The sequence below is a fragment of the Onychostruthus taczanowskii genome, unplaced genomic scaffold (genome assembly GCF_017590055.1).
Source record: "Onychostruthus taczanowskii isolate IOZ18803 unplaced genomic scaffold, ASM1759005v1 scaffold24, whole genome shotgun sequence".
In the NCBI taxonomy this organism is placed as follows: domain Eukaryota; kingdom Metazoa; phylum Chordata; class Aves; order Passeriformes; family Passeridae; genus Onychostruthus; species Onychostruthus taczanowskii.
In genome coordinates, this window is record NW_024499684.1 from 2,583,896 (window position 1) to 2,601,847 (window position 17,952).

Consider the following 17,952-nt stretch of genomic DNA (forward strand, 5'->3'; position numbering starts at 1 on the left):
TTTCTATGAGTAGAAAGTTTTGTTAAAAACATACTTTCTTCTAAATTAGTATTATTTTCAGAAAGCTTCTCTATGCTTCAAAAGAGAGTTTCCTTCAGATGAAAAACGTAGAGTTTTTCTTGAGATGAAAACAACATTGAAAAGGTTTTTGTTTGAAGTTACATTCAAGGAGTCACATTTTTTTCAGCTACCAAATATTCATAAAAAAAAGTCAGCCTGAGGATTTTGTTTTCCAATTAAAAGCAGACATTTTTCAATGGAGAGTTTTTGAAGATGAAAAATCTTCAGGAACTTAACCACAGCCTTAAGTGTTCAGAACTTAATCCTAACACATCTCTATCCAGATTTGTCAGTGATTTATTACCATAGTGCACTATTTGATATGCTAATAATTATTTTGATATTAATAATGTAATTTCTTGTTTGTTTAACTTTTACTTAATTCTTAAAACTCTTCCTATAGAAAGAAATACCAGTAACAAACTTTCCCTTTTTCTGTATACCTGCAAAGTTCTATCAAATAGAGGATCTGGACATTGAATAACACACATTATACTCATAATATTTTTATGAGAAAAGAAATTTTTACTGTCTTCCCCATGGAGACAGGAAGTTGGGAACAGAAGTTTAATTCCAGTTAAACTCTAATTAATTTTAAATATCTTGGTGTTTAGGTATAACACAATTCCCCAAAGCTCCAGGTGGGATAAGTGGGTGGGAGAAGCCTCTTCCTAGGAACGTTTTGCTCTCCTCGAGACACAAATCTCTTAGGATCCCCTTCCTTTCCCATTTGCTACTTTGGGAACAAATTGTATCTCATCAAAGTTGGATGAGTCTGCGCCAAAGAGATTCCCAGGGGGAGGAGGAGGAAAGTATTTTGTCAGAGGAAAAAATGGCAGCTGTGTCTTATACTCCAGACAAGACCTTGGTGGTCAATACCTGCTGATTTATTAATAAAATGTGTTATATAGAGCTTTATCCTTATCATTACTGTGAAATATCTTTATTTGGTTTAAGCAGGATTTGGTAAAGGGAGATTTCCTTAGAGATTTTTTTTCCAGCACACAAGGACAGGAGCAGCTTTTAGGTGGGTGTAGAAGCTCGTGCAGAGGTTGAACAGGAGCCTGAAAACCCCTTGTGAATTAACAGCCTAGCCAGGGGCCTGGGGGCACTTCTGCCACCAAAGGCCATCCCACAGCAGTGACTTCTTTACATTCCCATGGGTGAAAGGCAGAAAAATGCCTCCAACAGAGTGAAGCAGCCCAAGAACTTTGCTGGCTGCAGCTCGCATGAGCTGAGAAGTTGGGTAGATTCATCTGAATTATTTCAAGAAATTCTAATGGCTGTTTGGAAAGCTCCAGAAGCAGGTGCCAAACATCTTGTGTCACCTGAGCAGCAAGGCCAGCAGCACTGCTGTGCTGGGAGCAGTGGGGCTCTGAGGATTTACACCAGGCACTGCAGGCTTTGGGTCACAGCATTTCTTTGGTTGTCCATCTCTAGTATCCACTCGGTTTGTAACTCCCATCTTGAAATCCACTGTTCCTTTCCCAAATATAAAATGGCATGGAAAATTCAGCTTTCCAGAGGGAGCGTGGGTTTGTTGTTTCTTTTGAGCAGCAGTGCCAGGAGTTCAAGTTCATTTTAGATGAAATTCATCCTGCGAGGAGGAGATTGCTGCAGAGTGTGAGGAGATTTGCAAAGCTCATCACTCCCCTGCTGCCTTCAGCCTGTGGGTTCCTGTGTGAAGGGCTGCTCCCCTGAGGACATGGACATCCAGGCATCTTCTTTAACAGTCACATCAGAAAAACTTCTTTCCCCAAGTCTCCAGACTCTGAGCAAAGCAGCAGCTCTCTGAGCTTTGTGGTTCACTCTGCTCAAAAAAAAAAAAATTAGCCATTGGAGAATGATATTCCTGTATGTGCCTCAGAGATGCTGCACTCAAGTGCTTAGTCTGACATTAAGCCTGCATGAGTTAATTAAAAAATAATAATTTTTTCTTCTCTTCTTCTGGCTGTTTCCAGCCAGGCAAATATGCTGAAATTTAGCCATTGGAGGATGATATTCCTGTATGTGCCCCAGAGATGCTGCACTCAAGTGCTTAGTCTGACATTAAGCCTGCATGAGTTAATTAAAAAATAATAATTTTTTCTTCTCTTCTTCTGGCTGTTTCCAGCCAGGCAAATATGCTGAAATCACAAAACCAGCAAAAGGATTGCTTTAACTAGGAGATAGGATATGAATTCAGCATATTTTCTGCATAGAAATATGACATTTGTATGGAAATGACCCATTTTCTTGAACAGGCAGCTATACATCACAGAAGTTTCACTGTAACACTGTAACTGTTTATGCAAAAGAGATTGGGAAGCACTTTCCCATAAAGTGCTGAATTCCCCCAGACGAAATAATAAAGCAAAGCACAATCCAGAAGCTCAGGAGAAACATTTCACTCAATGTCATATGTTCTGGGTGTTTGTTTTGATTTCCACCATGATTTCATGTTTGTCTCTCTGTCTTCTCCCTGAAGGAAGTGAAGGGCTTAGGAAGGAATAATCCATTCTCCCTTTTTTCTTTCTTAATCACATCCCAGCTTCCAAATGACGGCAGAAGGACATTTCCACCCTGCTCCAAGGACCAGGACAGCCTGGGAATGGTCAGGGTGGAGGCACAAGGAGGTTTTTCTGCAGGACTGGACAAGGGCTCTGCCACAGGGAGCCAAAATGCCCGTGACAAATCCACGCTCCCATGACCTACATTTCTTGGAATATTTGCACAATGCATGTGGAATTCAGCAATCAGGCATCACTCTGAGCACACAGCTCAAGGAATGCTGAGGGATCAGTACTCTGCAGCTTTTCCTTTCAAATGCAGCGTGTTATGGCCTTGTATTCCAAGGGCTGAGCTGCTTCTGCCTCCGGGGCCAAACCCAGAGTAAGGATCAGCAACACAAAATCAAAACCAGCAACAACTCCAACACATCTTATCCATAAAAAGGTGCTATAACCATAGAATACGTAACTAGCAAATCATTTTTAGGCTGCTTTTATTACAAAATTACAATTTGAATTAATAGTTGCACAACTACAAGATTGTTTTTATGCCAGTGCTGAATGAAACGCTCTGACCTCGTTCAACCCCACCGAAATCAAGTGCAAAATTCACCCTGATGTGAATGAGAAATTCTTTGAGCTTATCATGAATTAAGGTATAGGTATAGCTCGTTCTGATGATGAATTGAAATTATTTAAAATCAATTAGAACAGAAAAGACACATCCCAAACTAAATGTTCACTGAGCTCAGATTCTTGATTTACAGCCCAACATCCTGACCCTAAATGGAAATCCATATATCACTGAGGCAACATAATCAGACTTCAGATAACTTACTTTAGAGCAGGAATTTTTTTTCCCCTGTTCAAGCCAATTGCTGGGAAATTAACAGCAACCAGAGTAATTAGCAGTGCAGATATTTCACCATCAAAACTCCGAGAGCATAGCAGAGGTTTCCAATGCACACTCAGCAACCCCTTTCCTTTGCCTATAAAACCAGCCCTGAGTCATTTTGGCCACCCCTTTATTTCACAAATATGGAACAGCTCTGGAGCAGCTCATGATTTACTGGAAGTCCTCTGGAAGAGTAAAAACCTTCCAGGCTTGTGCTCAGCCACTAAGCACCACTCCTTTTTAAACAGAAAAGAAAATTTAGGTTGTTTGTTCCAATATGACATCAATGGAAGCAGCTTCTTTTTGGGGGGGTGTTACAGAAAAGGACACGCCATGGAAATGTGATTTCCCTTAGTTGCATGACTATTTATATAGAGAAATAGAAATTCATATAAATGTATACATTTCTATAGATACACATTTTGTACACTGTAGGCATATACATACATACATACATATATACACAGGGTGTTATATACACATCCAGATTTGTATATACATATATATAAATATATATACACACGCAAATGCACACACAGCTTGCTTTGGAGCCAGCTAGAGTTATAAATTCTCCCTCCCCCACAGAGCCAAGATGATCTGAGCTGCCTCTGCTCAACACCCCACGGTTGTCTCTCCAGCCCAAATTAAATATAATCCTCATTATTCTGCCTCTTGGTGCCTGAGAAACTTGGCAACCTCTCTGGGTGACTCGAGATGCAGCAATTCCTCCTGCCTTGCCTCTCCTAACCTATTCTAGGAGAGGCAATATGCTGCTAAGATTAAGTGTCCAAAATGCTAATACGTCTGAGAAGTGCCTCCACTGACCTACATCGGGAATGTAGGTCGGAAAGGAGCTATTTTTAACCAAAATGCCCACATTTTAATTACAGTCCAAAGCAAGCCACATTCCTGAATCTCCCAGAAGTTTGCAAAGATTGAATTTTACACTTCAATAGTGTAATTCTAGGTACATACTTAGATTTACACACAGTATATACAGCACATACTCAGCGTTTCTGTGACACACGAGGCACTCACTCCTGCTTGGAGCTGACAGCGACTAATTTTAGGAACATCTCCTCCTTCTCCCTGTTGCGTACCTGTTAGAGATCCTTCTTATCAGGGCTTTGTGCTCTGAAGGCTTGGACAGACTCCGGTTGGCTCTGGTTGGCAAAGGCCTGTGACACCACCACGGCCAACCTGGCGAGGCTGCCAGCAAGCTGAGGGCACTCCAGGCGGGGCAGAGGGAAGTCTCGAGGTGCAATACACCACTCTACAGAAAAACCCAACAGAGAGAACTGTGTTTTCAGTTGGTCTCCACTCCAGGCACGAACAGAGGGGTCAGGGTGTGTCCTCAGCCCAAGGAGGATCTGTGCATGCAGACAGGTAAAAGCAATTCTGGCAATGCCAGCGACCTGCAGGCTGGTCAGAGCTTGGGCTAAAGGCAGGAAAAATAGGGGCTGGGAGCTATTTGTTACCTGCTCTAAAACAAGGGTTTGCAACAAGAATTTCATGTAGTTATTGTCTGTCTCGAAGCCAGTGAGAGGCACTTGACTTTCAGGTGCCATTCTCACTGTCAGCCTTGGCAAAATTCCCACTTGTCACAGCTTAACCATTGCCTTTCCTTCCATCAGCCTCCATGGCTGCAGTGTCACAGCCCCCCACTGCTAACAGGAGGAATATATATATATATATATATATATATACACATCAATTAGATACATCCACAATTCTTCATTGGTTTAAAACTGAAGGGGATAATTAAGCATGGACTGAACAATTACTCTCTGCCTTAATCAGTGCCTTGACTCCTCTCAGGATCCCTCAGGGCTTGCCCTTTTTTTGAAGAAAACACTGACATCAACTGGATCTAAAAAAGACTTTTTACTTGCCATATTTCTTTGCTTGCCAATACTATCCACTTTCCAAAGCAGCCAGGGTTTTGGGTCACTGCAAGAAAACATAACAGAAGTGATGCCACAGGAAATGTCTCTCTGATTAAGAAGAATGCATTTAGCTACAGATTTATTCCAGCAGTGCTTTGGGGACAACTGATCAGTCCTGCCCTTGCATGGCAATTCAACAGCACCAGAGAAACCTGGATGTGTTCCCTAAAAAAAGACAGACAAACTTAAGTGATCAGCATCCATTACCTAATTTTTGTAAAGCTCGTTTTTCCCCTAAGAAACACAACATGAATTTTCTCAGTGCTCCCAGTGCACATGGGGCCAGTGGCTCCAGCAGTGCAGGACCCAAGGATTTCTCATGTGGAGCAGCTTGGCTGGTCCCATCCAGCCCTGAAACCTCACTAATGGGGATTTCTAGCATCTCCCTTTGAGTCAGACTGTGCTGGGCACTCTCAGGACACAGCAGAGTGAAGACATTTCAGCTCTGAGTGGCAATTCCTGTGCTCTTTGGAGCAGATCTCCTTCACTCTCCAAAGAAAAGAAGCACAAGAATGAAAGTCCTGTCATAAGAATTTTCATGCTGCAATGTTTCCCTCTCTCTGGTCGTACCAGTGATAAAAACAAACTGAACAATCACAGAACAGAAAAAAACCCACAAACCCAAACCATTAATAAACTTTGATTTGCAAAGCCTCCAAAGTTCAAAGATGGACTTTAGTTCAAGGGTTACTCAGATAATGGACATTTTATGTATATATATTTAAACACATAAAATAATTTAGAGACCAAGTACAAAACCAAAGGTTTATGTATCTTTCTATAAAACTCAGTTTAGGACAGTTACTGTTGGGACTGACTTAGTTTTAAACAAGTACAGCCTGAAAAAATGATCAACAAACACATTCCTATAATTCTTTAAGGTGTAATCCACCTACTGTCTCTGGAAAAGCAAAGGAAAGCAATAAAAAAATGCATAAAAGCCCCATAAGCCATATATTAATGCCACTGTAACATTTGGGGAATGTCATTGACTTCAGATAAGGTCCCTGCAGGACAAAAAGTCACAAACATTTCTTCAGCTTTTTTCTGGTTGTTTGGTTGGTTTTTAGAGTTACTGTCACAGGAGTCCCTCCTCAGGAATGGTGCCAACAGCCACCACCACTGGCAGGGATGGCAGTGCCACCAGAAGCAGCAGCACAAATGAAGTCTTTCCCATTCCAAAAGTGGTTTATCACAATTCAGGAATTCCTGCTTGGAATCATTCAAGCCTTACTGCAAAATCCGACCACTGCAGAGAACCTCCCTCCCTGGCACCGTGCTCCAAGGACAAGCCAAATTGCTGTGCCACATGCCATGGGCAGCATATTCCTCCACAGGCAGTGGCATTTGTTGGAATTCCCAAGTACAGAGAGAGTCACTCCTTGGCTAACCTGAAATATCTCTTCGGGATTCATAGAACATATAGGATATTCTTGAGAGATTTAGAAAATTCTAGTGGAAAAAGTAAAGTAAATGGACATTAAAGATTCAGGACATAGGACTTGGTTGTGAATATTTTATATTTGCTCTGCCCTCTGTTCATATCTCTTCTTTTTAAGGTACCCAGCAGCTGAGTCTTGCATGTCTACACCTCTAAATAATGCCTAAAAACCCTACACTGCAGATCAACACCTTAACATTCAAAAATATCAGGATTGATGCAGCACCCACCCTACAGAGACCACCCAGCATGAATGTGGGCATTCCTACAGCTCTGCTCTTTGAGCCCTTTCCTCTCATTTTCCCACAAAAATTATCCATCTGATAGCATCCTGAAAAACACAATACTGAACAATTTAGCAGAGAAAATGCCACCACAGGGAAGTGTTTCCAAATGCTTCCACAGGGATCAAAAGTAACCTACAAGTGTCACCCCAGCAGCCTCCTGGGGAACTCTGTGCTTTGCTCTCTGAGCAAAGTCAATGGTTTCATAGAAATCTGCCAAACTGCCCCAACAACCTGAATAAAAATGTGATAAGGAGAGAATTTTACAACTGGGAAACTGCAAGGATCAAGGAAAAGGCATTTTAAAGAAGTTGTAGGAAACACAGTTGTCAGAGCCTGTCAATCACAGAAGAACAGATGCCCTGGGTTGGAAGGGACCTCCATATTCTTGCCCTCAAAGAGAAAAAATAATACTAATAAAGTATTTCCAAATAATTTGCAATGGTTACATTAGTAATCTTCTTGGCTAGTTGGTCACCAATGACATTAGAGCTAAACAAATTTGTCTTTAAAATCAAAAGTCTTAGAGATTGTTCGGTTAATTTGTGAGTGAGGTCAATCAAAGAATCACTGAACTGATGGCAAACCCATTTTCTCTGTACCATTACTCATTTTATTCTGAAACAGTCCCATGGAGTACTTGTCTCAAAATACTTGAATCCACTTAATAGATGCTGTAATTTTCTGAGATCAGATTTTGCTCTTCATTCAAGTCTGTTGACTAAAACTGAGCATAATGTGGTGTCTCAACATTGGCTTCCAAGGGAGCAGAACTGAGCCTCCGCTCCATTCCCACTCAAGGGTTTGTTCCAAGCACATTCCAATTCCTTCTACGGCCCAATCAAACCTGAAATATTTCAAGAACTGGGGAAAAAAAAGTGTATTTCCACTCACACCAGAATTAAAAAATAGGATTTTTTTGTACAAAGAGCTGTTGTGAGCTACATCCTGGGTCGATGTGCATTTCCCCCATGGAGAAAAACCGTGTTGTACTGTGTACAACACAAAGACATAATTGTGTACACACAAATACATACGTACATAAATTCACTGAGGACCTCAGCTACAGATTGAAAACCAAGCCTTGGAAAAACTCAGCAAATAGGAATATGCAGCACAGAGCAGCCTGATTTCCCAGTGTCCATAAATGCACGTTGTAAAAGCGAGTGCCTTTGGAAGAAGGGCAATCCTGGAACAAGTTCACCCCGGGGTGGCTGGAGCGCTGCCCAGAGTCGCACCCGTGGTAAAGCAATGTCCTGAGCAATGAACTCCCACACTTAGGGCCAAATTCTACATGCTGCTCTTCACGTGAACATTCCTGTTAAACCTCAACCCGAACCATCACATCTTCTTCGTGTGAAGTGGACACTTGAAGCAAGTGGAAGCAGCACAGAGATCATCAAGTGCTGCTGGCACACCCGAGCGCTTCAGGAGAACAGCCTCACATTTTGGAGAGACCTTTCCCTCCTTTCAAAGTTCTCAGAGAACAAGTTGGACAAACCCACACATTTCTAGCTTAAAACCAAATCAGCTGTGCTGCCACATTCAAAGGTGGTTTTGTCTGGAAAGGTCTCTGGCAAAATCTGGAGCTGCCACAGCTTAACTCATGTTCACTGAAGCTCCTAAGGAATGAGATTCTCACTCTTCAATAACACTCTAACCAGAGCAGTAGGCAACAGACTTTCCAAAACTCACATTATTACTCATACCGTAACATTTGACATCTTTCTATGGCTGTTGATACACTCAAGAGATCCATGAAGCCATTTCCAAACAAATTTTTTAACCTAGGGTACAATGTGATGGTGACATCAATGACAACATCCAGACAACACAAAAAGCACCAATAATTGAGCACCAGGATCATCCTTTCCATTTCCCTGCGTGCAGCTGTTGGCTGGGACTGGGGCTTACCTGGCCTTGCTGTTCTTTTCCACCTGTAGGAAGAATTTCAATGGTCAGTGAGGGAATAAACCAAACAATTGCTGAAGGTTTTACTGCCACAGGCTGAGCTGCTCAGGCTGACACCAGGTGAAATCAGCTAAACCATGAAATCAGCTAAAAAAATATTTATTTCACACAGCATCCCATCAAGCAGCTCCAATGCAACTGCAGATCATTTGACTTTATTTGATTCCTTCCCAGTAGCATTAAGGCTACCAATGCTACTGCTGATAAAGACAGAATTATCATTAATGCTCCCTATTAATTAGGAGGAACCTGGCTTGGAGCATGCAAAGTGTCACCCACTGCAGGTCAGAGATGATGGATCCACTTTTTTTTTTCCTGCAATGAGAAAGGAATGCTGCTACCCACTCAGCCTCAGCTCAACACAATGAAAAAGCAAAATAAAAGTCATCAAAACACCCTTTAGACATCACACTTAGACATTGTCAACACTTCCAGAGCAAATCATCCCCAACTCATCTCAGTACACAACAGAAAGGAAGTTTCCTACGCAAGGAAAGAAAAATAACTCAACGTAAGCCAAAAATTATCTCTTTTAATACAAAATTCCATTCTCATAGAACAAATTTATTTCCACTGAATAAATAGATCTGCTCACCGTCCACAGGTGAGATTACTGCCTGTAGTAAGGATGAAATTCTCTTGCCTTTCTGCAGTTTAATTAAAATATAAACATTATTTGCAACCGGCTTTACTCTATTTGGATACAAGTATGAACACTTGGGGCTTTGAGGACATTGCCAAATGTATACAGCACCACTCTCACTGGGGGTTGTACTTTAACCTGATTTATACAGCTCCACGCATCACTTGCATGTAGGCTTATCAATGTAATTATTACAATTATGATAAGAAGGATCTGGCCTTTGCACTTGCATGTTTAATACTCTTAGCACGTGCATGCTCTTCCACTATCTATTAAAAACTCAGCAAAACAAACAAATGAGCAAACCCCAACGGGTCAGAGCTGAAGGCAGCAGTGAGGAAACACAACCTCAACTCAACAGAGAAAATTGCAATGTGTAATATTTTTACTGATAGCATGGAGGGTGATGCCAGATTTACAGAGGTTCGGAGCTGTCCCTCCATCTCCAGACACGCACAGCTGCTGCCAAGGCTGGGGAAACGACTCTCCAAGAGAAAAAGCTCACCATGAGCATCCTGCCCGGAGCTATAAATAGCGACATGGTGGGGAGAACAAATATTTATGGGTTTATCTCTGTTAAAACACATTGTGCGGGGTGAAACCGAGCTGTTCCCCAAGGAAGAGCAGGTGGTGGGGAGGGTGACCTTGGCAAAGTGACCCTTTGCCAGGAGGTGACAGACCCCGGTCCCCTCAGGACAGCGGCAGGAGCGCTCCCAGCAGCACCGTTGGGGGAATAACCTCGATTCACCCGGATAAACCACCCTGACCGCCGTTCAGACAAATGGTGCTGATGGACACACTGGGAATTTCTGGACTGACCCCACTCTCTGAAGGCCCTCAGGGCAGCGCCCGGCTGTGGGGGCTGCCCTTGGCGGCCTCGCCCGTCCCTGGCTAAGGCGCCCGCGGGTTCATTCGGCAGGGCGGACGGAGACGGGGAGCGGCGTCGGGAACGGCTTCAGGCCGGGATGGAATCCAGGATCGAGTCCAGGACCGGGTCCGGGATCAACCCCGGGATCAATCCCGGGATCGAGCCCGGGCGCTCCGGCCCCGCCGCCGCCCCTCAGCGCTGGGGCTGGGGCGCCACCTGGCGGCCGCGAGGGGCCGCGCTCCGCGCCCGGCCCGGGACCCGCGGGGACACAACAGCGGGGACAGCGCCGGGACAGAGGGACAGCGGGACAGAGCGACACCGCCAGGGACAAGACACCAACGTGGACAAGATACCAACCGGGACCCGCCCGGGCAGGGAAATACCATGGTCTTTGGTCTCCCTCCGCTTGCCGCGGGAGCGGGAGAAGGGCGGCGCGGCCTCTGGGATGCTTTGCTTTCCCAGACCGCATCCCCCCATTCCAAACTGGAAATGCGGTTTAATCCGGAGGGGTGGGAGCTCTTTGAGTGCTCACCCCGCTGCCAGCACCGGCAACATCCCTGCGGTGCCTCCCGGTGCCTCCAGCAGGCCGGGAAGCAGCGCTCCGGCGGGATGCGCTCCCAATTTTCCCGATATTTTTAACTGTCAGGACAGTGCGGCAGGGATACAGATCGCAAATCGGATTTGTGACAGTCTCGGGTGGTATCTTGGCAAGAGACGCTGTACAGGATTTTTTTTTTCTTTTTCTATGTTAACATCACAGTGCATCGAACTGTTATTAATAAAATAGCGTTCAAGGTTATGGGGGGAAGGAAATCTCTGTGGAGGAAGCTGAAGTTTCAGGTTCAAGCTTTGTATTCCTATATATATATATATATTTGGGGGTGTATATATATATATATATATATATATGCATTTTTTTTCAAAACGTTTTATTAGGAAAGCTATACCAGACGCATCACTGTACAATGATTTAACATTACCTTTACAATTTATATTCACTTGAAATTACAGAATAAATATATGCACATTGTTGTACCTTTGTGTGTGTGTGCGTGTGTGCGTGTATGGGTGCATGAGAGAAAACATTAAAAGTGCTTCCTACAAAGCTGTTAGTGAGAGGTGCCCATTAGCTTTTGTTTTTTTTCCTTTTTTTTTTTTTTTTAATCTGTATATTTGCATGTCGCTTTTATTAGGAAAGTGCGGATGTCCTCCAAAAAAAACCATGGCGTCACGATGAAGTGTCACTGAGCATCCCCTAGGTGTGTGCGCCACGTGCTGACATCCTTTGGGCTGCTCGGCTCCGGGTGGCTTCCCCCAGCCCCCGGGACTGCCCCCGGGATTCCCCCCGCGGCCCCCGAGCCCCCCTGGAGGGGCTGGGCTGGCGGGGGGTGCGCGGAGGGTGAGGGTGAGGAGTGTGCGTGCGAGGGAGGGAGAGAGACAAGAGTGAGACATTCGAGCAAGACCCTCCCCTCCCTTCCCTCTTGCAGTTTCCAGGCATGCAGCAAACTGCGCTCGTTTGCTTCTTTGCATTATTATTTTTTTTTTCCTCTTTTAAATAAATGTACAGAATCTGTGCCATGATGGGCAAGAAGAAAGCAGGCCAGAAAATGCCATCTTCCCTCCCCCTCCCCTCCAAGGGAAAATATCAAGGAAGTTTACTGCCGACGGAAAAAGAAAAAAAATTTAAAAAGGAAAAAAAAACAGAGCCAACGAACAAAACAAACAACAATAAAGAAAACAAAAGAAAAGGGAAAAGAAAAAAGAGAGAAAGAGACACACATAGAATTTACTTGATCAGGATCAATACAAAGATCCCCGATAATAATAATAATAATAATATAATAATAATATACCTTTAGACATGGCACAGTCAAAGTCTCAGTTTCAGTATAAAAAATAATGATTGATTAACATCTGCTGGCAAAAGTCTGCGAAGGCACTTCGTCGATTACTGATCTGAGAAGGGCCCTGCCCCGCAGCGCGCACATCTGGCGGGGCAGAGCGCACAGCTGTATCCTCTGCTCGCGGGCGGCGGGGCCGGGCGGGCGGCGGGGCGGCGGTCAGAACCGGTACGTGGTCTTCTCCAGGACTTCGAGGTAATCCGGCTTGGTTTGGAGTTTGGCCCTTAACTCGAGGTATTCGCTTGTGGGGGTTTGGTGGTCCGGGAAGCCCTTGCCGGCCGCGAAGAGCAGGGTCTCCTTCAGCCTGGCGTCCTGCTGCAGGTCCGGGTATTGCATGCCGGGGGGGTGGACGTGCAGTTCCTTCAGCTTGGGCACGGTGCCGTACAGGCAGTCCACGAAGCCCACGGCGCAGGGCGGCGGGCGGTCGCGGTCCCGCGGGGCTCCCCCCGCCGCCGCCGCCGCCGCCCCGAGCGCGCCCGCCGCCAGCCCTCCGCCCGCGGGGTGCTGGGGGTGCACGGCCACGATGGTGTTGAGCTGCGAGCTGGACACGGCCAGGCTCCACTCCTGCTCCTTCTCCAGCAAGGTGCGGTAGCTGCTGCCCGGCTCCGGCGCGGCGGCGGGGGCGGCGGGGTGGGCGAAGCCGCGCTCGCCGCCGCCCCGCAGCAGCTCGGCCGCCTCGCCGCCGCCGCCGCCGCCCGCCGCCTCTTCCTCCTCCCGCGGCTTGTAGATGGGGTTGTTGCACATCTGGGTCACCGGGTGCGGGATGTAGTCGTAGACGTGGCCCGCCGGGGGCGCCTTCTCCGGGGACCGCTCCCCGGGGCCCCCCCCGCCGCCGCCGCCCCCCTCCAGCGAGCGCAGGTCGCGGCGGGCCAGCGGCTCGGGGCTGGCGCACAGCACCTCGCCCACCACGCTGACGGAGCTGAGCGCCTCCAGCCACTGCTTCAGCGGCACCAGCTCGCAGGTGCAGTCCCAGGGGTTGAGCTTCAGGTCGATCTGCACGATGGCGTGCAGGTGCTCCAGCACCCCGGCCACCGGCAGCGCCAAGAAGTGGTTGTTGCGCAGGTTGAGGCGCGCCAGGGAGGTGCCGGCGAAGGCGTCGGTGGGCAGCGTGCGGAGCAGGTTGTCGTTGAGGAAGAGGAGCTTCAGGTTGGGCATGAGGCTGAAGGCCGCCGGCTGGATTTCCCTGATCAGGTTGTACTCGAAGTACAGGTAATGCAAACTCTGCAGGCCCCGGAACATGCCCGGGGTGAGCCGCTCGATGTCGTTCCCGTTCAGGTACAGGCTCTTGAGGTTCGGCAGGTTGATGAACGCCCCGTCCTGCACGTAGGAGATCCGGTTGTTCCCCAGGTGTAAGAGATCCAAGGAGGAAAAATTCCAGAAATCGGAGCGGTAGATTTTCTGGATCAAATTCCCGCTCAGGTACAGCTTCTTGGCGTTCAAGGGCCTGGGCAGGAGCTCGGAGATGTTGTGGAATCCCCGCTCCTTGCAGTTGACCGTCAGGCCCAGGTCGTTGATGTGCAAACTGCAAGAGCAGCCGGTGGGGCAGATGATGGGGATGGGGGGCCGGGTCTGGTAGGCAGCCACGGGAGGTTGGTTGGGCCCGGGGTACAGGCCACGGGGGGTCGGGGGAGGCCGGGGCGCCCGGGGCTGCTTGGTGGGCTTGGGCTGCTTGTTGGACGTTTTGTACTCAACAGAAGAAGCGGTGAAATGGAAGGAGGACAGCATGGAGGAAGGCTTCGTAGGCCACGCGTTCTCCTTGCTGGAGGACAGCTGAGGGATGCCCAGGCTGGCTTCCACCTCGGAGTCAGACAGCATGGGGCAGAGCTTGCTTCTCTTGATTTCCCGCAGGTCCTTCCCGTGGAAGTGGAAGGGGGTCTCGCAGGTGATGTCCCCCACCAGAGCGGTGTAGGGGATGCGCTCCAGCCAGCTCTTGAGCTGCACAATCTCGCACGTACAGTTCCACGGGTTCTCCTCCAGCTGGATCTCCATCAGGCTCCTGCCAATGTGGTCCAACATCCCGCGGTACGAAAGGACTTTGAGGCGGTTCCCCCGCAAGTCCAAGTGGGTTAAGGACACAGACTTAAATAAATTGGTGGGAAGCATGGGGATGAGATTGTCATTTAGGATAAGGACCCTCAATTTACTTAGGTTTCGAAATGCCCCGCTTTCAATCCGTTTAATGACATTGTAATCTGCCTGCAGATATTCCAGACTTTCCAAACCCAGGAAAGTGTCGTTCCTGAAAATGTCCAATTTGTTTTCGTGCAAATACAACCTCTTCAGAACTCGGAGCCCGTTAAAAGCCCCCGTCTGAATGTCCTGCAGTGCATTGTTCCCAAGGTTAATAGACACAGCATTGTTCAAGTGAAGAAAACTGTTGGTGTACAATTTCCTCATGGAATTCCTCTGCAGATAAAGTTTAAAAGGTCTCGACCACGACTCTGTTATCTGACTAATATTTATAAATCCCTTGTTGTCACAATGTATATGGAAAAGGCTCTCCTTCACTTCACAGTAACATGGATCAAAGCAGGGCTCATCCAGTTCCTCCGAGTCCTCTATCAAGGGAATAGGTGTAGTCCATGCTAGAGCAATTGTGCTTAGAAGAATTATCCACAACATCCTTCCTTTATGAAGCGTCTCTGCCGTGGAAGGTTTCATCATTTGTTGGTGTTTACAAAACTGCAACGGGAAGAGAAACACAGATTTCAGTATTTCTGCCCTGCCCCTCTCCTCTTCCTAAGCCCCTACCTGCTGGACTCATGTCGGGCTCCTGGAAAGTTCAGCAATTGTTGGGCAGACGTTCCCAACCAACTCCAGGGGTGTCGGCTGGGCGAGCCTTGCCCTGATTTATACTTGAGAGATGTTAGAGGGCTCCATCACGCGATAGCAGCCTGCCTCGCTCCCTTCCCCGTGGTAAATGCCACCTATAAAGAGGACAGCACATGCAGCCCCACACGGCACCACGAGCACACCGAACGTGTTGCGTCTCTCCACGTTTCCCAGGCTTCGGAACTGCCCGGATCTCATCCCCGGGTGCAGTTTTAGCCCGGGAGCCATCACAGCCCGCCTCGATTCCGGTGGGGGGAAACACACCAAGTGTGGGCACGTTTCTCCAGTGTCGCACCACATCCTTCATCCATGCAAACTCCCAAAGTTATTGAACCTCCGCCCTCCGATCTCCCTCCCTCCCGGCTCGATGTGTTCCACACGCGAGTTCCAGGGAATGTGAGAGCTGTGCTGATGTCCCTGGCAGAACGGCTCCTCTCAGAAACCCCCACAGTATCTTCACCGGAGTAAATGGTTAACGACCCTGATTGGGAAGGAAATCTTCCCCTCGCAAATGTGCCGGTGAATTAATGCAACTGGTATATTATCAGATAAATACACACCACATATTAGTCATTTTAGCTGATTAAAGCATTTAGAGATGATTAATCTTTCTAAAGCACATGCCCATGCGATCAGCAGATCTAAAGGGAAGTGACAGCTGAAGAGGCACCTAGGATTGAAACGCTCAGCCTGCCTTGGATTAGGGCATTTTGTGCCCCCAGGACCAAGCAGGAGACCCGGTTAAAAAAGCTGAAAGTGGAACAAAAAAAATACCTTGACACTTACCAGCCGATAAATTCTCTATCCTACTATACACGATTCCGAATGAAGACACCATTCTTCTCCAATCAGATGAAAATAATACTGCCCTAATGAGATGCAGCTCCTTCAACATATGGTTTCACCCTTCCTTTCACCAGATATTTTAAATGTATGGGCACAGGGAAACGCTAAGGATGGGAATAATAGCAGTGGTGATGCAGCCTTCCTTGAATCCCTGAAATGCCCATTAGAATGATTCGGAGCGATCATTGCTTTTAGTCTCAATCTCCCAATAAAAAGGTCCTTTTTGCCTTCCTCGTGTAAGAGCTAGAAAAAATTGCCCCCCATCCGTAAACTTAAGAGCAGAAAGATGCATTTAGGGGAGAGAAATGCCAGAGGAACAGAAATCCTTAGGATCAACTTGCAAATGAAACCCTCCCCTGTGGGAAAGAGGAGATGGTTGAAAGCACGAAAAGAGAAATACCCTCTGCAATTAAAACCAGCATCTAACTGGGGAGAAGGGAGAGAGACGAGAGCTATGTTGCAGTATCAATCTCTCTGTCTCCTTTGCAAAATATTAGCCACTTAAGTTCTTTCTCTTCTGCAAGGGCTGTAATAAAAATAAAAAAATAAATAAAGAGGATTATTATATCTTCTTTTTGGAAGAGGGGGGTGTCTTTGACCCTAGGCGGAAACAAAAGGATCCAGAAAGGTTGTACTTACCGGTTTGCAGGAGAGATTTTAGCACATCGTTACCAAAAAAAAAAAAAAAAAAAAAAGGCAAAAGAAAGGAAGGGGGGAAAAAAAAGAAAGCTCGAGTTTAAAGATTGCTGGTTTGTCTCTGCCTCTCCCTCTCTGTGGCTCTCTCTCCCTCTCTCTCTACTCCTGCTGAAGCTGAGGCAAAAGGAACAAACCAACAAACAATCAAACTAACAAAAAAAACCCAAAAAAAAAAAACCAACCAAAAAAAAAAAAAAAAAAAAACCCCCAAAAAAAAAAAAAAAAAAGGGAGGAAAAAAAAAAAAAAAAAAAAAGAAGCAAGCCTGAAACGTGCTGGGAATGCAATGAGCCCCTCAATGATCCTTTTTAGGATGCAGAGCTGCTGTTTGGCACACTCAATGGAGGAGGGAGGAGAGGGGCTGCTGCAGGCTCCAGCGCCGCCGCCGCCTTCTCCGGGCAGCAGCGGCAGCGCGGAGCGGGCGGCGGGGCGCGGCGGCGAGCGCGGGTGCGCTGCGTGCGCGGGTGTGCGCGGGGTGCGGGGCGCTGCGGGGCCGTGTGCGTGTGTGTGAGTGTGTGTGCGCGCGTGTGTGTGTGTGCGCTGCCGCTCCTGCCCTGGATCAGGCTCCTCCACGTCATGAAAATCAGCTTCAAGAAGGGGAACAAACGGAGGGGGCGCGCTCGGCTTCAGGTCGGGGGCGCGCATTTGGGAAGCCCTGACTACACAGTTTTTTCCCCTGCCTTTTCTTTTTTTTCCCCCCTATCCTTTTTTTTTTTTTTTTTTTTTTTCTCTCCTATTTTTTTTTTAAGAGGGAAGGAGGGGGCTGGATGGCGGAGAGGATGGGAAGTGGGAAACGGGCAGATGGGGGAGGAAAAAGAAGAATCAGAGAGGGGAAAAAAAGCCGCCGGGATGGAGCAGAATTTGCACCCACCCCCCCGCACTCCCCTTTCCAAAAAAAAAAAAAAAACGGGGGGAAAAACAGGGAACAGCCGCCGGGATGGGGCAGAATTTGCACCCACCCCCCACTCCCCTTTCCAAAAAAAAAAAACGGAGGGAAAAACAGGGAACAAAAAGCCCAAGTCGGGAGGAAATCAGAGCTGCTCTGACTGCGAGTGCCAGCCGAGGGATGTGGCGGGGAGCAG

General features: G+C 47.0%; 1 protein-coding gene across 1 annotated transcript; it reads right to left on the reverse strand.

The window, feature by feature from the left end:
- Nucleotides 1-5,351: 5,351 nt before the first annotated feature.
- SLITRK3 (SLIT and NTRK like family member 3) lies at nt 5,352-16,622 on the reverse strand. Its single transcript, XM_041405832.1, has 2 exons — nt 12,451-16,622; nt 5,352-5,394 (listed from the first exon to the last, which is right to left on the reverse strand). The coding sequence occupies exon 1, from the start codon at nt 15,160-15,162 to the stop codon at nt 12,658-12,660; it is 2,505 nt and encodes an 834-aa protein (XP_041261766.1). The 5' UTR covers nt 15,163-16,622; the 3' UTR covers nt 5,352-5,394; nt 12,451-12,657.
- Nucleotides 16,623-17,952: the final 1,330 nt, after the last annotated feature.

What these genes read in the sequence shown, in the direction of transcription:
- SLITRK3 (XM_041405832.1), bottom strand. Translation starts at nt 15,162, where the DNA reads ATGATGAAACCTTCCACGGCAGAGACGCTTCATAAAGGAAGGATGTTG.